Source organism: Pristiophorus japonicus, chromosome 8, assembly GCF_044704955.1.
Source record: "Pristiophorus japonicus isolate sPriJap1 chromosome 8, sPriJap1.hap1, whole genome shotgun sequence".
Taxonomy (NCBI): Eukaryota; Metazoa; Chordata; class Chondrichthyes; family Pristiophoridae; genus Pristiophorus; species Pristiophorus japonicus.
In genome coordinates, this window is record NC_091984.1 from 90,879,163 (window position 1) to 90,903,183 (window position 24,021).

General features: G+C 47.3%; 1 protein-coding gene across 2 annotated transcripts in view; it reads right to left on the reverse strand.

Annotated features, from left to right (window-relative positions):
• pgm1 (phosphoglucomutase 1) overlaps positions 1-24,021 on the reverse strand; it is a 135,299-nt gene that overhangs the window by 52,921 nt on the left and 58,357 nt on the right. For both annotated transcript variants that reach the window (XM_070887056.1, XM_070887057.1), the window contains exon 4: positions 11,103-11,228. In XM_070887056.1, the coding sequence (XP_070743157.1) occupies positions 11,103-11,228 (126 nt within the window). The remainder of the gene's footprint in view (positions 1-11,102; positions 11,229-24,021) is intronic.

The window sequence follows — 24,021 nt, forward strand, 5'->3', positions numbered from 1 at the left end:
TAGATGGGGGGAGAGAAGTAGATGGGGGGGAAAGAAGTAGATGGGGGAGGAGAGAAGTAGATGGGGGGGAGAGAAGTAGATGGGGGGGAGAGAAGTAGATGGGGGAGAGAAGAAGATGGGGGTGAAGAAGTAGATGGGGGGGAAGAAGTAGATGGGGGGGGGAAGAGAAGATGGGGAGGAAGAAGAGAAGTAAGTGGGGGGGAAGAAGAGAAGAAGATGGGGGGAAGAGAAGATGATGGGGGGGAAGAGAAGAAGATGGGGGGAGGGAAGATGGGGGGAAGAGAAGAAGATGGGGGGGAAGAGAAGAAGATGGGGGGGAAGAGAAGTAGATGGTGGGGGAAGAGAAGTAGATGGGGGGGGGAGAGAAGTAGATGGGGGGGGAAGAGAAGTAGATGGGGGGGGAAGAGAAGTAGATGGGGGGGGAAGAGAAGTAGATGGGGGGGAGAGAAGTAGATGGGGGGAGAGAGAGAAGTAGATGGGGGGGAGAGAAGTAGATGGGGGGGGGAAAGAGAAGTAGGTGGGGGGGAAGAAGAGAAGATGGGGTGAGAGAAGAGAAGATGGGGGGAGAGAAGAGAAGATGGGGGGAAGAAGAGAAGATGGGGGGAAGAAGAGAAGATGGGGGGAGAGAAGAGAAGATGGGGAAGAGAAGAAGATGGGGGGGAGAGAAGATGGGGGGGAGAGAAGAAGATGGGGGGGGAGAGAAGAAGATGGGGGGAGAAGAAGATGGGGGGAGAAGATGATGGGGGGAGAAGATGATGGGGGGAGAAGATGATGGGGGGAGAAGATGATGGGGGGAGAAGATGATGGGGGGAGAAGATGATGGGGGGAGAAGATGATGGGGGGAGAAGATGATGGGGGGGAGAAGATGATGGGGGGGAGAAGATGATGGGGGGGAGAAGATGATGGGGGGAGAAGATGATGGAGGGGAGAAGATGATGGAGGGGAGAAGATGATGGGGGGGGGAGAAGAAGATGGGGGGGAGAAGAAGATGGGGGGGAGAAGAAGATGGGGGGGGGGAAGTGAAGAAGATGGGCAGGAAGAGAAGAAGATGGGGGGAGCGGAGGAGAAGAGCAGTAGATGTGGGGAGGGGAGGAGAAGAGAGAAGATTAAGAAAGCAAATGGCATGTTGGCCTTCATAGCGAGGGGATTTGAGTACAGAGGCAGGGAGGTGTTACTACAGTTGTACAGGGCCTTAGTGAGGCCACACCTGGAGTATTGTGTACAGTTTTGGTCTCCTAACCTGAGGAAGGACATTCTTGCTATTGAGGGAGTGCAGCGAAGGTTCACCAGACTGATTCCCGGGATGGCGGGACTGACCTATCAAGAAAGACTGGATCAACTGGGCTTGTATTCACTGGAGTTCAGAAGAATGAGAGGGGACCTCATAGAAACATTTAAAATTCTGATGGGTTTAGACAGGTTAGATGCAGGAAGAATGTTCCCAATGTTGAGGAAGTCCAGAACCAGGGGACACAGTCTAAGGATAAGGGGTAAGCCATTTAGGACCGAGATGAGGAGAAACTTCTTCACCCAGAGAGTGGTGAACCTGTGGAATTCTCTACCACAGAAAGTTGTTGAGGCCAATTCACTAAATATATTCAAAAAGGTGAAGTCCTTACTACTAGGGGGATCAAGGGGTATGGCGAGAAAGCAGGAATGGGGTACTGAAGTTGCATGTTCAGCCATGAACTAATTGAATGGCGGTGCATACTAGAAGAGCCGAATGGCCTACTCCTGCACCTATTTTCTATGTTTCTATGTTTCTAAGATGGGGGGGGGGGGGGAGAAGAGATGATGATGGGGGGGGAGGGGAGTAGAAGAGAGAAGATGGGAGGGGAGAAGAGAAGATGGGGGGAGGGAGAAGTGAAGAAGAGAAGATGATGTGGGGGCGGCGGAAAGAGAGAGAGAAGACGATGATGCCGGGCCCCGCCGAGGAGGTCGGGCAGGGCCTGCAAGCAGCCGATGCCGGGCTGCCGACATCTCTTCAGGCGGGGCCCGCCCCAGCGAGATGTGGGCGGGCGGGCCCCGCCACCGACGAAGAAGCCAGGCCCCGCCGAGGACTTCGGGCGGAGCCTGCACGCAGCCGATGCCAGGCCGCTGCCGTCGTCGACTCTTTGGGCGGCGCCCGCCCCCAGCGAGAGGCCGGGCGGGCAGGCCCTGCCGCCGAGGTAAGATGTGCCGGCCACTAGGCCGGGGATAGGGACAACGTCCCTTCGGCCTGGGATAGGGTCGTCGCCCTGGATACAGGACGCTGGGAGCTACTGCACACACGCGCAGCTGCCGGCACTGTTTTCAGCGCAGTGCTGTAGCTCCGCCCCCAGCAGCTCCTGCTCCGCCGAGATGGAAATGGGCCTCCAGATATCGGAGAATCGCAAGGTAAGTATTCGCCGCAATTTTTGTTCTATAAAATTAGGCGGGCCTCTCCGATGTGCGCTGTTCCAGCGGGCGGCCGAAACTTGACCCCTATGTGTGGTGATGTAACGATGGTAGTCCTTGAAAGAAGAATGTGAAACATCACGGTACTCATGTCAGCATGACCAACCCCACACCCCTGCTAAGTACTTAAATGTTGTCCTGTACTTGCAGATGGTGAATCGTACAGCAGCAACCTTTGCACCCCAACAACCTCTGGCACACAAAGGCAGTGTCGAACACCAACACCATCCATCTCGATATCATCAGGAACCGCCACAGTAGTTCCTTCTGCCACCCCACCCCCCCGCCCTTCCCCAGGATCCCCCATATCCACCTCCGCAACCCATAGAGACAAAGACCAGGAGGAAGAGGAGGGAAAAGGCACAGTATTTGTCCCACTTGAGATCGAGGAAGTGGAAGAGGACAACGCTACCCTCCTGACGTGTGCCACCTGTACGCACAATTTCGGTCTCGGGGTCCGAGTTTTTGGCCTTCGAATCGGACAAAGCGGTATCAAGTGTTGGGAGGCGCAGCAGCCGTGCCTGTAAAGCCACCAAGCTGCATCCACCCAGGATGATGCATAAGCAGATGACTATGCAGGACAGGTGGCAGCAATGCAGGAAATGGTGCAGCTGTCGAGGACGAGCGCCGACCTAGGTTGAGATCTGCTCCAGGCCATGGCTGGGATAGCTGCTAGCATCGCCACCTTTGCAGAGCAGCATACTGCCAGTATGTCGCGGCTGATCAGTGCGGTGGAGCGAACCAATGACTCTGTCGATGCCATGCGGCAATCGATGCTCTCGGGCCATGTCATGGAACCCTCCGATGTCATACCAGCGACGCCAACAGAACCCGAGGATCCAGAGATGCCAATGGCTTCCATCTCACCGCCTACATTCTCTCCACGACGAACACAACAGTAGCGCTCCAGCTGCCCTCCTGCACACGTGCTGGCACAGACGCGGTGAGGGGCAGGAGTGCGGGTCAGCGTGGGGATGGTCAACCCATGAAGAGGGCAATGGGCCTCACTTCAAGAGGGGAAAGAGAGGTGGTGGGAGTGGGTAGAGGGTTGGGTGTTGATCTTGGTGATGTTTGTGTATCTTGTTCATGATGTTGATGTTTCAGATGGTTCCTTTTGATGGTTAATTTACTGATTTTTGAAATAATGTAAAATATTTTGCTTCATGTGTTTGAATGTTCTGCCACTTTTGAATACTGTACAATTCAATACAGAAACATTTTTGAACAACTCTTGGTCAGTGTTTCACTTTTAGATAATAAAAGCTACGTGCTGAGAAACATACAAATGTCCTTCAAATGCACTGCTGTCTGAGCAAGATCTTGCCGCACATATACAATTCGACTCTTTAATGGGTCCTGACATCACGTTATTTAGCTACGACAAGTAAGGGTCAGCAATGCAGGACGGGTGCTATTGAATGACAGATAGTTGTAGAACTTGGAGGTCAGACATTATGGCTGGCGTTTAAGTCTACATTTTTTGAGGTGCCACATCGCCGAACCCCGCCCCTAACATTACATGTTATTCAGTCACATTATACCAGTCGATTATATATATATTTCCATCTTCTGTAGTTGAGCTCATGTTGTTGTAAGGATCACATCCTGCCACCTAAGAGAAACTTACAGGATTTCATTATTGCCTATATACTTTGACATGAGCTCATAGCATCTGTTGATTCCCATTGTGTCACTAAATCTGTTCTGTCTGCAATGATGTCAAGACCCTTGGAGCACAAGTAAATGGAGCCTTTACTATATTTCGCCCTCATTTCCGCTTTCTATCCCACACCTGCCCTTCAACGGAGCACTTTTCACTTAAATCTGTAAGCTCTTTCTGAGCAGTTTCAATTCCATCTGTAAACTCTTTGAGGGTCTAATAATGCTGCAGCATATATATCTGAGCCGGGATGTGCAGCACAGGACCGCTCTGCGCCATTGTCCCGACCATCCGACTTACAGCCAGGTAAGATCACCTTTTTCCCAACGGTCTTTCTGGCGGGTGGAAGCAGGATCTTAGAGGATCCTAACTACCAAACTTCCTTTTTTGGAGACTTCGGCATAGGCGGGCAGTATGAACTACCGCCGGCGGTACTTCCCAGATGAAACTCCCACCAGGCGGTAGTTGGGTGGTAGATCGGCGGTCCCCGAGGAGTTTCCTCAAAAATGTCTTTTTGGGTGGTACCTCGGCGGCTGTGGGCGGTAGTGGGTGGTAGATTGACCAAACTCAGGCCCATAGAATGGTTGCAGAAGGCGGCCATTCGGTCCATCGTGCCCGTGCCAGTTCTCTGCAAGAGCACCTCAGCTAGTCCCACTCCCGCACCCTTTCCCCGTAGCTCTGCAAAAAAAATTCTTTCAGGTACTTATTCAACTCTCTTTGGAAAGCCATGACTGAGTCTGCCTTCATCACTCATTCAGGCAGTGCACTCCAGATCCTAACCACTCGCTGTGTAAAAAGTTGTTTCTTATGTCGTCTTTGGTTCTTTTGCCAATCACCTTAAATCTGTGTCCTCTGGTTCTCGACCCTTCTGTCAATGGGAACAGCTTCTCTATATCTACTCTGTCCAGACCCCTCATGGTCCTATAATTCACCCCAGCACTCGTCGACTAAGGGGAAATAATCGTGGTGGGATTCTGAGGATCAAGGTTAGAGAGTATAAAGGGCATCTATGCTGATGGAATTGATGGCAGGTGAAGTAGAGATGGCAGAAGTGATCTGTCAATGGTGAGAGAGGTAATGAAGTCAGACTGGATGGAGACTTGTGCAAAGACTTGCAGCATGATGAATCTGTTGTGGAAATGCAGTGTGGAAGACTTGGTGGCTAAGAAAAGATATCTCTGTAAGGTGGCCGCTTCTACTGTACATTTGAAGCAGTCAACTCATCAGCTGATTCAATGGCCACTAACCTCCCGCCTCAGTTTCACAGACAAGATCTAGGCACAGTGGGAAACTGGTGGGTGACTTGTCAAATCCAAAAAGCTGGGGGAAAACAATGGATTTTGTAAACAAGCCCCTAATGATTTTAATTGCTTCCCCCGCCACTGCCTGTTGAGTCTGCTTAGCACTGGCAGACCCGACATCGGGAAAGTCCAGTGTGCATGTTTTGACGGAGGGTTCCTGACCCATTTTCAATCATTTTAAATTTAACAGTTGATCTGTCACCCCATCCCGTCCACTGACTGCCAGCAAAATTCCGGCCAGACTATTAGACTCAGCTGTGATATCACAGTTAAATATTATTTAGATTCATAAATAAACATAGACCAGAGGGGAGCTAGCTACTGAACATCTGTACCACCACTGCATTGGCTTTTCAGCCTAGATGTGGCATCTGAGAGGTGATTTTACAGAATTACTTAGGATATTTAGGAGAATGGAAAAAGGTCAATCCTTTTACTTTATTAAATTATTTTAAATTAAGCTGCAAGAATAGGACAAGGAAACAGAGGTTCAAACTAATAAAAGGTAAATTAGGGACTGATATTAGCAAATGTTTCACAAAAGAGTGATCCACAGAATGGACTCCCAGATGGAGGTGAAAACTCGAGAAGCTGCAATGAGGGAAGTTTAGGGTCTTTCTGGAAGTGTGCCGGACGCCACATTAACTTTTAGTCATCCAGGGTACATGCTTGGAACAGGTGTTATGCTCCTTAAATATACAAATTGGGGTCCTACGCCAGTTGGAGAACCTCGAATGCCAAATTCAGGTAGAAATGGGCAGAGCACACGCTGAACATGCTCCATCTAACCCTCAAGTGGAGTGGGGGCGGGAAAAGAGATAAAGTTGGAAAAAATAGATTAACTAAAGTTAGAAATAAAATCCTACATTGTAAGTACTATAATTGCTAAATAATAACGAGCTGTAATTAGTATTTTGCACTTTTGGAACCTTTTATCAAAATTAGATATGCAGAACAGTGCTTCTTAAACTGAAGACACATAATGAGCTGCTTCACAAATCCTGTTCATTCTTCATTGGGACAGGGATATTTGTCATCATATACAGAGCAGCTATATTCCCATTCAGCATTCTTCACACATTTAGCAGCACTTAATAACATGACACCTACTTTGCAGCAGCTGTCATCAGTTAATATTACGATGGTCAAAAGCTTGAAACAGCTGAGTGGGCAGTTTGGGAATCAGAAATGGGAAGGGCATGCTCATAGTCAGCAACTCCATCTTGATGAAGGATCCACTGATGAAGGGGCCATTGGTACAGAGCTTTTATACCAGAACAGATTGCACCACAGAAGCTGTGAGCAACTGCCTCATGTTACTGACAGTTTAGGTCACATCTCCTGAATGTCTTGACAGCATGGGGCCGAAATTCGGGGTCCGGATAAGGCCCGTTACCGCCGTATTGCGGCGGAATCGAGTGGCCACCGCGTTGCAGTCGATTGGCCGTCCTGACCCAAATTCACCTCGGGGACTTTTCAGCCTGTCCCCACTTCCGCCCCGCTGCTGCCGACCGCGGCAAGCGCGCACCGCCAATCTCCCGCACCTCCAGCACACTCCGCCCCAAATTTACCTGCAAAAATCTTTGCTCTGTCGCACAGTGCCGACAGCTTTTTCAGTCGGTGTACTTTGTTGTGTGTGTGCGCGCACAGCAGCACGGCAGCCCTTCAAGGGGAGGGTGCACTGCCGAGGTCGCCATGTTTTTATTTTTGCCGGCCAACTTCCCGATTGTCAGCCAATTATTGCCCCGGGTTCAGCCGGCCCGCCAACAGGCAGCCTGGCACCCACTCTTGGGTGCCAGGCCGCTGGCCCGGCCAAAACCCTCCCTGATGGCCCAGTGGCCGAACCTACAGAATCGCTGATTCTTTCCCCTTTAAATGAGGGGAGAGACGTGGTGACACACACACGCACTGGCATCATCACTGCTCTGCCGCTGAGTGACAGCGGCAGAGACTCATTCCTGCCCCAATGTCTGCCCTTCACCAGGACTTACCGCTGCATTTCTGCCCCCATTATGAACGACTTCCGGTCTTGTCGAAAAAACATAAAGACCTGACTATCGATCAGGAGGCGACCTCTTCCCATGCAGCGGTAAAACCAGGTAAGAAATCGTAGGTGCGCCAGGTTTCTGGAGTTAGAAAGGGAGTGAGGGAGGGAGTTAGAGAGGGAGGGAGAGAGAGAGCGCATTTACACTACGGGGTAGAAATTGCCCTCCACCGAAAACGGGGCGCACCTACCCTGTTTAAAGCATTCCGGCCACCACAATGGATGCGCTGGCCTACCTGGCAAAATTAATCTCCTCTGGGTTTTGTTTCCAGCGGGGCGGAAGTGGATCATTATGGGGGCAGAAGTGGGAGCGGAACGCAGTGGCCGTCAATAACGGGGCGGAACAGAGTGTCCGCAGTTGTCAGTCATCAGCGCTGCGCTGATGACATCATCACACTTGCGCGTCACAACGTCTCTCTTCTTCAGTTAAAGGGGAGAGCCTGTGAACTCTGCAGCCACTTCAGTGGCAAACACTGGGCCACCAGGGAGGGTTTAGGCCGGGCCGAAGATAAGAGAAACACATTAGAGGAGGCACAAGGCTGCCTGTTGGGGCATAATTGTCGGGCTGACCTGGCAGTCGATCGACAACAAAAATGAACGTGGCAGCCTTGGCAGTGCAACCTCCCCTTTAAGGTCTTCCGTGCCGCCATTTCACACAGAGTGTACCGACAGCAAAAGCTGTCGGGGGCACTGGCCAGCGGCAGGATTGTTCCTGCGAGGCAATTTCGGGTAAGGGGCAACTTTGTGAGAGGGTCCCCGCCAGATGGTAAGGGGTCGGCGCGCGCACGTCACGGACACCACTCCGCTCCTGAGGACAGGCAATTTCTAAAATGGCGGTCCTGCCACGGAGAATCGGCGGCCATTCCGTGCCGCCCCATGGCCGCTGCTTTCGGCCGGTCAGGGGCCTTATCGAAAGGGGCAATTTCGGCCCCTACATGTTTAGTTTCCACCAGCACTAAACGTATTGCATGAATCAGTTGCTAAGGCCTGAATTAAGAATCTCCTTCATAAGAGTCTTACTTAGCTTTGCCCCAGTGTCAAGTCAGGCTCTGGATTTTGTCTACATTTACACTATAACTACATCTTTCCAGTGATTTTTTTCAAAGTGACAGACATAAAGAGGTAGAGGTACCACCAGCAAGACAGTAAATGAAAAGAAGTTAGGGATGTCCAGAAATGCACATTTCTAGCAGCTGTCACTGAAATAACAACCGGGGTAGGAACTCAGCTTTTCCCCTTCCTAGCCCAGGAATGCCGAGGCCAAGTGTAGTCACTGGGGAGGCAGTAGGGAGACTGATTTGGCAGAGACCTGAATAAACCTGCAACCTTCCCATTTCATATATTAAGTATACACCTGTCTGTAAAATATATGATGTCAACTGATGTACAACTGATGTCAATAGGTTGCAAGTAGGATATAATATAGGTAGTAATGTATACATTATATATACAGTCATTGTAGATCACATTGCTTTATGTTAGCAACAGTCCACCCTTGAGAGTTTAAATCTGTTATGTGACTGACAAACTGGATGGACAAGTCTACTTTGTAGTGCTTTAATTTGTGCTGCTTCATTCAAAGAGATGAACACTACATGCACACCATGCAAAGACTGAATTTGATGATTGCAACATATACAGTTCTTGTATCATTGAAGACAACCTCCAATGTGTCTCTCTTATCCCTGTTTCACATGTAGAAACACAGATCAAAAAATTTTCCAACACAATGGATGAAAGTTGTTTTCCAATTATGCAGACAAGTTAAACATTTATTGTTTAGACACTGGTAAAAATAATTAGCCATCCTTCAACTAGGTTCCTTTTTAATAAAAAGTTGAAACTGTACACTGCTTTTAAAAACCCAGCATTAAAATTAACTCTTTTTCCAAATCCTTTTTCTGTAGAAAATGGTCAAAATATTCTGAAACGTGACACAGACCCACTTGGCCACAGTGCACTGTAAAGGGTTACTTGTGCAGCTATTCATTATAGAGGGTGAACAGTGAGGAGGTGCCCATGAAACTCAAGAAAAGGGACAATGGTCTGTTAACTACCCTGCCCTTCTCAGGTCCTTGACTTATTTTCCCAATGCTGGTCTGCAGTCCTGGGGATGGAATAGATGACAGGTAGTGCTGTTAACACCTGGCATGCCAGACACTTTTCCAAAGGTTTCCTCCCATGGGCTCCCAACAGTCTTTCTCTCCTTAGCTGCATTTAATCCAGGAGTGTCTGAAGGTCAATCTCATTGTAATTTTGGCCTTTTCTTTCCTGTCCCATTCCAATACCCTGATCCCTTCTTTGGGTGCTTCTGTTTGTTCCTCCAATTGAAAGCATTCTTTAAAAGTGCCACAAAAGTCATACGATCTATCCAATCTACCTACCCGACAGTCAACTCACTACACACCTGTTGCTGCAATCTTTAGCCATTCATGGCTTTTTAAAAAGTTGAACTCCTAATTTTCAAGCTCGGCTTAGCATCACAACATTGGAGCAATGGCCTCAGGGCCATTGTATTCAAAAAACAAAAAACGACAGATGGTGGAAATATGAAACAAGAACAAAATGTTGGAAACCCTCAGCAGGTCTATCAGTATCTGTGGAGGAAACAGGCAAGTAAGGTCAGGTGTTCCCCTTCGTTAGAACATTAACTTATTTGTTTCATCCACAACCTGATGAGTGTTTCCAGCATTTTCTGTACGGGTAATATTATATTGTCTAATTTTAAAAGATTTCATCCCACTCCCCATACACACAACATTATGAACACAACTGTTGGCAGATCTATTATCCAGATCAAAGTCATGCATGCAAATTTCTTTAATGGCTTCAGGTCTTTTCTCGCACCATGTAAATGAACAGTTATGAAAATAAAGATGTTTACACAGCCTACGACAGGATGTCACTATTTTTCAACTCATAAATAGAATATTTTCCATCTGGAAAGTTATCCCTGCCTGATTAAGAATAACTGGTAAATCATATGTCCCAAAGCAAAGGCATTTAGCATCATGAGGAATTATCAGTTACATTAGACCAACAAGGAACACGTCCCCTTTTCAATTCTGAATACAGGTGGATTTTATAACATATCAGCTCAAAGATTAAATGCTACAGCATGGTCACCACATGCTGCAAGAAACAGCTCTATGTCGTGTCCTGTTGCCAAACTGGTTTACGATTTCCACCATCCGCAGTATTTCACTTTTGTTTACTTCGCTTTTGCATTCTTCAATAGACAATAGTTGTGTGAAGTAACAATGTTATAATATAGGAAATAACCTAAAGAGCAGGAGGTTTCGAAATTGGGCATTACCTAGGAAACTGATCAGCATCCCAAAAACATAATGCAGTATCTGGCTTAATTGAACAGGCAGTTGCAGCAGTTTGAACATCGACAGTTAAAGGAGCACTATCTTCACAAAGAAGTGTTCGGCAAGCCATTGTTTATTTGTTTGCGAAGAATCCAACGATGTAAATGATACTGAAATGCATTATGACATATTTAACGTTATTGTGATTTATGGCTCAGCTGCCGAAAGCAAAATTGCCAAGCATCTTTTCGTGAAGAAGATGCACATTTGACATTTAGTTTATATAAAGAAAACGTTTAAATATTTTCTAATGTTAACTCCTCTAGTTATCATATTGCAGTTCATACCTCCATGCATGGCATCCAATCTGATCTTCAACTGATCTGTACCAGAAAGTAGCTCCTTCAAGGCACTAAAATCGAAGATGTTCCGTAGCATGTTAGTGTAGGCCTCCACTGAATCCACAATCTCCACTGGAAAACAATCACACAGTGCTTATAGGTACTAGTCTGGCATTCAGTTTTAATGTAGTTAACAGCTCACACAGCAGAAACTCAGAAATCAGCCGAATTTAAACACATTTTGAGTCAAGGACCAGTAACTTCACAAAGGTAGATATTAAACAGAAAAATACAGGAACCTGCCCTAACTTCCAAGGGAAAATATTATGAGGGTGCAGACTCAACGAACTAGTCAATGATTGGAAACACTAAAGAGAAGGACAAACTGATTCCTTGCGTTAGAGTACTGCGTTATAAGGAAAGCTTAGAAAAACATGACACTTTTCATCTTTGGAATGAGGTGAATAATAAGGACCCTTATAGGGTTTTACATGATACAGAATGGAATGAACGAAAAATTAAACAACTACAGAACAAGGGGACATACGTCCAAACCAGTGAAAGGCAAGTTCACGACTGATGTGCAAGTAGTTTTGCACATAATTGTGATCAATAACTGGAATGTTCTTCCACATAATGTAATGGAGGCAAAAACTTGAGTCATCCAAGATGCAATTAGGTGCAGTGATTGCACAGGGGCAGGAAGGCGACCAAAAAAGTTATAGGTTCCTATGGAAAGATGAGTTAGTTCAGCCGAATGACCTCCCTCACCTGCATTGAATTGAATCTTATGAAACTCATTTTATCTTCACAACCAGGAAAATGGATTGCCTCTCAGATATGACTGGATTCAAACACAGGTCCCAAAGAATAAAGGACAGCGGTACCCTACTGCAAGACCCGGTCTCCCGCAGTGTTCCTTTCAGAGGAGTACGAGTGCATCATGGACTCCTTGTTACCTTCTGACTTAGTACCAATCCATGCTGAACTGATGGGTGGTAAATTCTTATGATGAAAAAAGATGGATTCAGGGCTTTATCCATTTCTCCACTCTAAAGTGGAGTATCTCTGCTAACCTGAAATAGCCTCATGTGCCAACATTGCGGAGAAGAAATTCATCACACTGGGGGCAAATCATAACCCATTTAGATCACAGAACCACCAATGGAAGTAGATCTGTAACTCCATAGATGTCATATCTGCCTAATTTATTTTGCAAGGTGTATAGTGACTTTGCTAGTTTGGACTTGTGGACTTCCTCTGATCAATTAACTTCCTTTTTCTTCAATCCATTTTTGTGTTGATTTTTTTTTTAAACATCTCTGTATAAACAAACCATGAAAGCTACTAACATCACCAGATTGGAGGACCTGCTGAGCTCAATGACTGGATTAAGTTACAGACATTGGACTCAATTTTCCCCAGTGCTGTTTTTTGGCGCATTGCAAGAGTTTTTTTTTTGGTCCAGACTACTCCAAAAAAATAACTAGCAAGTTTCCCCGTTCTAATTTTTGAAATTGGCGTCGAGCAGCCTGTCCTTTAGCTTCAGGAGGGGATGGAGCCTAATGTCTGCGCTAAAAAAACAATGCCCCCCCGTCCCCGTCTGCGCATGTGACAAAAATAAAATTATGTTTTGACGTGACGGCTATGCACACGCAAGCCCAGTACAGCTACCGGGTCTGCATTTGGCCATTTTTAAAGAGCCAGTTGTGTGTGAGTGCTTTAATTCTCAATGGAAAAATCGGAGCTGCAATACAATATGCACGCAGCTCAAGGACCAAGAATTTCTCACAGGATGAAGTGGAGGCACTGGTTTCGGTAATTGAGGCCAGATGGCACAAGCTGGACACCAGCAGAGGTCACATAAAAGTTTCACCAAAAGAAATGAAGAAACGCTGGAACCAACTTGCAGAAGATTACTGTGTAATCAATGGTGACAACCTCAAAGTCTGGAGGCCAGTGCAAAAAGTGGCAGGACCTTGGTCAAGTTGTTACTGTAAGTAATATTTTTATTTATTCAATAGAATTCCAACTGTAAATGTGACCAGCTGTATATGTCCCACCTAGCAGAAAGACACCCTCTCTAAAATGTTACATTTTCATTTTTGCAGAGGAAGGTGACAGACAGTAAAAAGGGAAAGAACACAATCAAGAGGAGGCCCGGCAAATCTGCACCCACTGACATCCTTGGAAGACAGGGTTGCTGCTTTGATGGGTCCTGCCTGGAGAAAAGCAACCATCACTGCACAAGTTGGGCCCACACTCGACGGAGACGGTAAGTCCTGCAAATTCCACAGTCTGGCTTTGCTAAATGTTAAGTACTGCGCGGCTAGCCGTGCTTCGGTTCTTGGGGATGTCTCCATCAGTTACGCTTTGGTTGATGCAATGTGCTATCATTCATTGTGGTCCTTCAAATCAGCCTGCTGCCTGCGCTGTGTGAGCCTACTCATAGAAACAGAAAATAGGAGCAGGAGTAGGCCATTCGACCCTTTGAGCCTGCATCACCATTTAATAAGATCATGGCTGATCATTCACCTTAGTACCCCTTTCCTGCTTTCCTTCCATACCCCTTGATCCCTTTAGTCGTAAGGGCCATATCCAACTCCCTCTTCAATATACCTAACGAACTGGCCTCAACAACTCTTTGCAGAAGAGAATTCCACAGGTTAACAACTCTCTGAGCGAAGAAGTTTTTCCTCATCTCGGTCCTAAATGGCTTACCCCTTATCCTTAGACTGTGACCCCTGGTTCTGGACTCCCCCAGCATTGGGAACATTCTTCCTGCATCTAACCTGTCCAATCCCATCAGAATTTCTATGAGATCCCCTCTCATTCTTCTAAACTCCAGTGAATACAGGCCCAGTTGATCCAGTCTCTCCTCATATGTCAGTCCTGCCAACCCGGGAATCAGTCTGGTGAACCTTCGCTGCACTCACTCAATAGAAACAATGTCCTTCCTCAGATTAGAAGAACAAAACTGAACACAATATTCCAGGTGAGGCCTCACCAAGGCCCTGTACAGCGGCAGCAAGACCTCCCTGCTCTTATACTCAAATCCCCTAGCTATGAAGGCCAACATGCCATTTGCCTTCTTCACCGCCTGCTGCACCTGCATGCCAACCTTCAATGACTGATGTACCATGATACCCAGGTCTCGTTGCACCTCCCCTTTTCCTAATCTGCCGCCATTCAGATAATATTCTGCCTTTGTGTTTTTGCCACCAAAGTGGATAACCTCACATTTATCCACATTATACTGCATCTGCCATGCATTTGCCCACTCACCTAACCTGTCCAAGTCACCCTGTAGCCTTTTAGCATCCTCCGCACAGCTCACACCACCACCTAGCTTAGTGTCATCTGCAAACTTGGAGATATTACTCTCAATTCCTTCATCTAAATCATTGATGTATATTGTAAATAGCTGGGGTCCCAGCACTAAACCCTGCGGCACCCCACGAGTCACTGCCTGCCATTCTGAAAAGGACCCGTTAATCACGACTCTCTGCTTCCTGTCTGCCAACCAGTTCTCTACCCACATCAATACATTACCCCCAATAGCATGTGCTTTAATTTTGCACACCAATCTCTTGTGTGGGACCTTGTCAAAAGCCTTTTGAAAGTCCAAATACACCACATCCACTGGTTCTCCCTTGTCCGCTCTACTAGTTACATCCTCAAAAAATTCCAGAAGATTTGTCAAGCATGATTTCCCTTTCATAAATCCATGCTGATGTGGACCGATCCTGTCACTGCTTTCCAAATGCGCTGCTATTTCATCTTTAATAATTGATTCTAACATTTTCCCCATTACTGATGTCAAGCTAACCGGTCTGTCCCCATTTTCTCTCTCCCTCCATTTTTTTTAAGTGGCATTACATTAGCTACCCTCCAGTCCACAGGAACTGATCCAGAGTCGATAGACTGTTGGAAAATGATCACCAATGCATCCACTATTTCTAGGACCATTTCCTTAAGTACTCTGGGATGCAGATTATCAGGCCCTGGCGATATATCGGCCTTCAATCCCATCAAGTTCACTAACACAATTTCCTGACTAATAAGGATTTTCTTCAGTTCCTCCTACTCACTAGATCCTCGGTCCCCTAGTATTTCTGGAACGTTATTTGCGTCTTCCTTTGTGAAGACAGAACCAAAGTATTTGTTCAATTGATCTGCCATTTCTTTGCTCCCCATTATAAGTTCATCTGAATCTGACTGCAAGGGACCTACGTTTATCTTCACTAATCTTTTTCTCTTCACATATTTATAGAAGCTTTTGCAGTCAGTTTTTATATTCCCAGCAAGCTTCCTCTCATACTCTATTTTCCCCCTCCTAATTAAACCCTTTGTCCTCCTCTGCTGAATTCTATATTTCTCCCAGTCCTCAGGTTTGCTGCTTTTTCTGGCCAACTTATATGCCTCTTCCTTGGATTTAACACTATCCTTAATTTCTCTTGTTAGCCACGGTTGAGCCAGTTTTATTTTTACTCCAGACAGGGATGTACAATTGTTGAAGTTCATCCATGTGCTCTTTAAATGTTTGCCACTGCTTATCCACTGTCAACCCTTTAAGTATCATTCGCCAGTCTATTCTAGCCAATTCACGTCTCATACCATCGAAGTTACCTTTTCTTAAGTTCAGGACCCTAGTCTCTGAATTAACTATGTCACTCTCCATCTTAATAAAGAATTCTACCATATTATGGTCACTCTTCCCCAAAGGGCCTCGCACAACAAGATTGCTAATTAGTCGTTTCTCGTTACACATCATCCAGTCTAGGATGGCCAGCCCTCTAGTTGGTTCCTCGACATGTTGGTCTAGAAAACTATCCCTAAATCCTCCTCCACCGTATTGCTACCAGTTTGGTTAGCCCAATCTATATGCAGATTAAAGTCGCCCATGATAACTGCTGTACCTTTATTGCACGCATCCCTAATTTCTTGTTTGATGCTGTCCCCAACCTCACTACTACTGTTTGGTGGTCTGTACACAACTCCCACTAGCGTTTTCTGCCCTTTGGTATTCCACAGCTCTACCCATACAGATTCCACTTTAAAGTTTGTTACAAGAATATTTTTTATTAGTTAAGTACAAACAAGTGTTAAACTTTTGAAAATATATTTTAAATTATAACTGAATCATTTCCATTATTTGTTCCATTTGGAATAGTTACCACTGAGCCTTCAGGCAGCAAAGCGTTCAGTGATGAGCTGCTGGCGCAAGGATCGAGCAATTGTTAAAGGGGCATTACGGCCTGCCCTCCTCCGCCGTCGTGCTCCGGGTTCAGGTAGTTGCATGGCTTCCTCCTCCTCGTCATCTGCATCTTCCTCCTCATCAGCCACGATCACCTCAGATGGGTCTTCTTCTACCAGCTGCTGTTGCCTCATGATGGCTAAGTTATGCAGCATGCAGCACACAACAGTGAACTGCGACAATCTCAGGGAAGTATTGCAAGGAGTCTCTGGAATGGTCCAGGCATCGGAAATGCTGTTTCAAGATGCCAATGGTCCTCTCTGTAATGCTGCACGTTGCAATGTGCGACATGTTGTATTCTCGGTCAGCTTCTCTCCGGGTTATGCTTAGGGGAGTCATAAGCCAGGTGTCAAGGCCATAACCCTTGTGCCCCAGCAGCCAACTCTGCCCTTCTGGCTGTTGCTGAAACATGGCAGATATAGCACTCTCGCATAGGATGAATGCATCATGGGTGCTCCCAAGGTATCTCGCATCAACTGACATGATGCGATACATGTAGTCACACACGAGCTGCACATTAACGGAGTGCAAGCCTTTTCTATTCCTGTACAGCTCGGAATCCTCTAAAAGGTGCTCTCAAGGTGATGTGGGTATAATCAATGCAGTCCTGTACATTGGGGAAGCCAGCAATCTTGGAGAAGCCCACAGCCCCTTCACGCATTGCCTGGGCGGTCATGGGGAACTTTATGTAGTTATTCCTCTGGGCATATAGTGCAGCAGTCATCTGCTGAATACAGATATGTGGTGCATGTTGAGAAATGGCGCACACATCCCCAGTTGTGGCCTGAAATGATCCAGATGCATAGAATGAAAAGTGCAGCTGTAACCTTCACTTCAACTGATAAAGCAGTCCTCCGGACGCTTCTAGGTTGCAGGTCTGCTTTTACTAACTCACAGATCTCGGTTACAACTTCTTTGCAGAAACGCAGCCTTCTCAGTCTGCATCACTCAGGTGCAGGTATGAACTCCTGTCTCGATAAACCTGATGTGGGCAAGGCCTCCTGGCCCATCATCCTATGTGCTCTGAGGTTCCCCGTGATATGATGTTGAATCAATCGTCTCCTCCGCAGCATCGTCATGCAGAAGGCTTGCACGAGGTATGGCATTATCAATATTGCGCCCATGATTAAATTGTACCTTTACAAGAAGATCAAAACAGCAGGACAAGAAGTTGAAGCTTGTCTGCTCTCTCTCTCTCTCTCTCTTTCCGGCTCTCCAAGGTCGGCGCCCTAGTAGGGACCACATCTTGGTCTGCGTATGTGCAATAGACTTACTTAGAACGGGAAGCTAAGCATTCAAATGAGGACATTTGGGGCAATGAAGTCTAATGCAATTCTTTAATTTTAGATTTTTTTCAAAGTACCACCCCACCACCGACCGAATGTCTCCTCATCAGGCTCGACTGGCAGAATCTCTCCCTCGCCCGGTCATAGGGGCTCGTCAAACACCCCCTCGGCTTCTTTTGGAGCTGCTGCATAGTGTAAGGCTTCTCATGCCTTCAGATCGGCTTCCATCCCCCTGGACTTCTTTGAAGCCGAGCCCATGTCCGGGCGAGGGAGCGATTCTGCCAGCCGACGCTCCGACCCTCCAGCCCGGTGGGATGTTCGGTGGTGGCGTGGTACTTTGAAAAAAATCTAAAATTAAAGAATTGCATTAGACTTCCATTTTTTCCGTTTTAAGTTTGAAAAAATTAAGCTTCATGATGCATATTTAATGTCTTCTTCACTCCCTCCAAAACTTCGCCTAAGAACAATGGCGTCTTTCTGCGCCGATTTTTTAATGTGCGCTGGTTTTTCTTAAGTGCCCAGAAGGTTTTTTGGAAGTGGTGACATATGCCTTCCTAGGAAAAATGTAAGTTGGCCAAACTTGATAAATCTGAAAAACTGGAACAGACATCGGGTTACGCCCAATGATGCAAAAAATAAATTAATCTAAAAAAATGGTAACTGAGTTACACTGGCGCACAAACTTTGGGAAAACTTGGATATTTTAAATTTAGGCCAAAAAAAGCAGCACGCGCCAAAAAAAGGGCACAGATAACTGGGGAAAATTGAGACTATTAACCCCGGGTGTTTCAGTAATTTGGTTGTTCCAAAAGCATATATTAAACCATTTGGTGGATGGATAACTGTTTGATCTTTCAAATCTAGAAATTTGTGTCCTTAGAATGCAATGGTGGTGAAGGGGAGGAAATGAGAGCTAATGCGAACTAACTATCTAAAAGGTAATGGGGATGAAATTGCCCCTTTGCGCAAGGCCCGTTAGCGCCTCCGCCCGGTGCTAATGGAGCGCCCTGGAAGTTAAATTGCCCTACGCCCCTTTACCCAACGCTTGCTGTCAGTTTGAAGTCAGGAAGCTGCAGCGCTAGTGATATCTAAAGGAGATTTTTTTTTTGTCGGCCAAAATTATTTTCCAGCTTGTACCTATTTTGTATTTTCGATGTGCCACCGCCATCATTGATTGCTGGCCCTCAGTATACTTTGCCTCCAATCGCTCCCCCTGGTTTAGTCAGGTCCATTTGGACACAACAACATTCTTTGTCAATCATGGGCTCAGTGTTCGCAGTGGAACGCCTCTTCTGCTTTCACCATTGGAGGATGGTTCGCAGAAGACAATAGCGCCATGCATTAGCGAGGCAGAAGCATTGACAGAGTGAAGTAGAAAGGCTCCCACTGGGAGAGGGACCTGGACTGGGAGAGGCCCATGCACAGAGGATCAGGGAGATGAACAGGGTGAGCGAAAGAGACAGGGAGAGGCAAAGGGAACAAGGGCAGCAGGAAGAGGCACACCAACAGGAGGATGCCGAGAGACAGGAACAGCACGAGCAACATGAAGAGGTCCATGAGGATGTTGGCAGAGGAAGATGCAGACGTGGCAATGGAAGGCCATACGCACCCAAGGTCTTTGTCAACTGTTTTGCTACATTCATTTCACTGAGGAGCAGTGCATCCGAAGGCTGCGATTTAGGAAAGACATGGTGACGGAGCTGTGCCATCTGCTGCAGCCAGACCTTGAGCCTCAGCAAGGGTGAGGACGGGTCTCTCAGTGGCAGTGAAGGTCACTATCACCCTCAATTTCTATGCCACTGGATCATTCCAGGGAGCCTCAGCAGACATATCGAACATCTCCCAGTCTGCTGCCCATTGCTCCATTCGTGACGTCACAGACGCTCTCTACAGGAGGAGGATGGAATACATCTCATTTCTCATGACCAGACAGAAGCAGCTGCAGCAGTCAACTGGCTTTGTCAGGATAGTGGGCTTCCCCATGGTGCAGGGTGCCACAGACTGCACATAGGTTGCCTTGAGTGCCCTGCACCGCAATCCTAAGATCTTTTGAAACCGAAAAGGACACCAATCACTCAATGTGCAGTTGGCGTGCGACCACACATGCACAATAATGGCCGTTAATGCCCGCCATCCTGGCAGCAGCCACGATGCCTTCATCCTGCACCAGACCGGTGTGCCAGCTCTATTCCAGCCACCTAATGCAGCTCACGGCTGGCTCCTCGGAGACAAGGGCTACCCGCTATGCACCTGGCTCATGACTCCCCTCCGCAACCCCACCACTCCTGCTCAGCTCTCTTACAATGGCAGTCATGCTGCCACCAGGAGCATCATTGAGCAGACTATCGGAGTGCTGAAGCAACGGTTCCACTGCCTTGACCAATCAGGAGGAGTTCTGCAGTACTCACCTGACTGGATGTCCCTACTTGCCATCGTCTGCTACATGCTTCACAACCTGGCAATCATGAGGGCATTGCCGGAAGACATAGCCGTTGCACCTCAGAAGGAGCAGCAGCAGGACCAGGAGGAGGAGCTGTAGGAGGAGAATGAGGAGCTGCAGGCGGAGGCACAGTGGCAGCCAGGATGCGCCGACACTGTCCCGATCCTGCAAGGGTGGTCCGTGACCGTCTCATAAGATCTTGGTTCCAATAAGGTCCTTGCCACTTACCGCTGCCTTTGTGCCTCCCCATAAACACATAAATGAGCCCTTCCTTGCAAATCACATGCCCAACAGTGAAATGAGAGACAAGACCAAACAGTAAAGATGAAAATCAACATGTGTGTGTAAAATGTGCAACATTAACATAACATACATCGTTCACCCTTGTTCATCTCCTTATATCCCCTTTTATGTAAACCTACTCTCTACTATCCTGCTGTGTGTCCCCTGTGGCTGCAGTGTTTCTGAGCCAAAGACTAAAGATGGCCTTCTAGGACGCCCTCGACCAGCTCCTGGCCTGGAAGGCTCGGCTGCAGACTGAAGCACCTCAGGCTGGGCGTCAGCAGTCGGCTGGCTGGGTGACAGCCATGGATAGTTGCAATGACTGAGTAGCAGTGGTGGGATCAGAAATACTGGCATCCTGAGAGAGGACAGCAGGTTCCTGCTCCACTGACCCAGTGCCACTCCCCTGGGGCAGCATCTCAGCCTCCATACCAATCTGATGGAGCACAGATTCCTGGGCTGCTGCTGCACCGTGTGATCCCCGGTGGACCGTGATGGACCCGGCGGCGATGGCATGTAGCGGAGACTGCATGACATCACCAAGACATTGTGTGGCATCATGCTGAGACTGCATGAGTGCAGTGCAGTCTGAGCACCCATGCAAGCAACTATTGACTCTATTGCAGCACCAAGACGTTGCGTTGCTTATGCCTGCGCGCCAATAGAAGCTGCCACATCGTCCATGATATACCTCATGAGGGCTAGATCCGCACGGTCCGTCTGGGAGTCCACCATCGTCTGAACACTGGCAATGATGGGCTCCATGGTGCCAGAGTATCATATCGGAGTTCAAGGCCATCACACTTTCTTCAAATGCCTCCCCAACGAGGTCCTCACCTGAATCCTGTGGAGCAGAACTCACGCGCCGACTCGCTCTCCGGGGAGCTGGCTCCCGAGTTCCCTTTCCCCTTGACCCTGCTGCAGCCCGCTAGGCCCCGATGCATCACCCATTGCAGATCCCTCTCCTAAGCTCAACTGCATCAACCACGTACTCCCACTTTCTGAGCTGGTGCGTGCAAGTGTGAGAAGCAGTGACGCATTGCTTGGATCATTCTACTCCACCTCCTCCATTTCTTCTCCCTGCAGACTGGGTTGGGGAGAGGGTTCAGGCACAGGCTGGGCTGCGGGCGGGGCATGGTCTGAAAACACAAATGACATAAGAGTCGCGTTAAGGTGAGGGAAGAGGGGTAGACATGCAGGAAGAAAGGTGGTCAGAATGTGGAGTGGCTAAATGATAAGGCCCTCTGCTTTAAATGTAAGGTGGGATGAGAGGAAGGCTTTCACTTACCAATGTTGGCCCCAGCAGGCTCGGCGGTCCCCGCTGCCACGGGGATGGCCACTTGCGGGTCCATAATGCAAAATACTCACATCGTCAGCTGCGGCTTAGTGGGTGGCACACTCCCCTCTGAGTCAGAAGGTTATGGGTTCAAGTCCCACTCCAGGAACTTGAACACACAAATCTAGGCTGACACTCCAGTGCAGTACTGAGGGAGTGCTGCAATGTCAGAGGTGCCGTCTTTCAGATGAGGCGTTAAATCGAGGCCCTGGCTGCCCTCTCAAGTGGACATAAAATATCCCATAGCACTATTTCGAAGAAGAGCAAGGGAGTTATCCCTGGTACTCTGGTCAATATTTATCCCTCAATCAATATAACAAAAACAGATTATCTGGTAATTATCACTTTGCTGTTTGTGGGAGTTGGCTGTGCGCAAGTTGGCTGCCACTTTTCCCACATTACAATAGTGACTACACTCCAAAAGTACTTCAGTGGTTGTAAAGCACTTTGAGACATCCGGTGGTCGTGAAAGGCACTATATAAATGCAAGTCTTTCTTTCTTTCTCCTCCAGGTCTGTGAGCTGGCGCAGTTTAGGCTCCCCCCCGCCTGTTTGCTGCTGCTGCAGCCTGTTATGTGCCATTTTGACCTGCAAAAGAAAGGATGCTTGGTGAGTAACAGTGCATTTATGTATGTGGAATAACTGCATGGGCAGCTTAAGCTGCTGTGATTCTAAGCAAAGCATCAAATGAGGCAATAACTGTGAGTAGGTGCATCCTGAGTTAAATGCTGGTTTTCTGAGTCTGCAGTGTCTACCTTATAAAAGAGTTGTGGGAACAGACAGAATCTCACATTTAAAAGTTGGGGAACATGTACTCACTTTGACCAGATGAGTGAGGTTGTAGTACTTCTTGCGACACAGTGTGGATGTGCGGTCAATGACGGAGGTGCCCGACACCTTGGCAGCCAGCTCTGCCCAGATAGCTTGGAGAACCTGTGGAGTGGACCTCCCAGCTGGAAGGAAAAGGATGCGCCTTCTGTCTTCCACTGCCCCCCACCAGTGTCTCCAATTTGGCATCTGATAAATGGCTGGCCCTTGTGCTGTGTCTCCCAGCTGCCATGACGACCCTCACTAAGTAGCTACTCAACTGTGAAGATCAAGAGAATCAGCAGAACAAACCTGCAAGGCATCCCTTTAAGAAGCCCAATGACCAGGTGACTCGTTATGAGTGAATGAAACTCACCTGAAATTGGCTGCACATTTCCGTCACCACCCCTGAAGCGCCCCTCCAGCACCACGCAGAGGCCATTTAGTACTCCAACAACGCAGCTCTCCGATTTGGGAAACAAAATGCCGAATTTACAAACTTCCTCCCACCCATCTCGGCCGGCGCTAACTTTTCACTTAATTCAAATTATGCGCCCCAAACTCAGCGTGGGACAATTTCGGCCTCAATAGGTTTTTAAAATCTATAATTACCAATGGATTTGAATGCTTATAAAATGTATTCCAAGCATTAATAAAATAGAATATTTTCTGTTGTTCTCCTGAAGCTGCTTTGTAAGAATGTACAACAAATAAGAAATAAATTACAAAAATCAGCAATGTTACCAATCCACAGCAGAAAATAAATATTAACTTTATTCTTCAAAAGAGAGATTTTTTTATGGAAAAGAATCAAAATATATTCTGGGCTAGTTTTAAATTAATACTGAGCACAAGAGAGTTTTTAGGAACAGAAAAAATGCAGTTCGGCCCAACAAATCCACTGCTTTTGATAGATCTCAACTCCATCAACCTTTGTCACAACTCCATCTTTTAAAAAATCAATCATGGTAGCCTAATTGACAAATCCTCTATTCCTGGATCTCTTTATTTTCACAAAGTTATAAGAACATAATAGGAGCAGGAGTAGGCCACCTGGCCTCTTGAGCCTGCTTTGCCGTTTAATAAGATCATGGCTGATCTGATCATGGACTCAGCTCCACTTCCCTGCCCGCTCCCCGTATCCCTTTATTCCCTTATCGCTCAAAAATCTGTCTATCTCCGCCTTAAATATATTCAATGACCCAGCCTCCACAGCTCTCTGGGAAAGAGAATTCCATAGATTTACAACCCTCAGAAGAAATTCCTCCTCATCTCAGTTTTAAATGGGCGGCCCTTATTCTGAGACTATGTCCTCCAGTTTTAGTTTCCCCTAGGAGTGGAAATATCCTCTCTGCATCCACCTTGTCGAGCCCCTTCATTATCTTACATGTTTCGATAAGATCACCTCTCATTCTTCTGAACTCCAATGAGTATATACCCAACCTACTCAACCTATCTTCATAGGTCAACCCCCTCATCTCCGGAATCAACCTAGTGAACCTTTTCTGAACAGCCTCC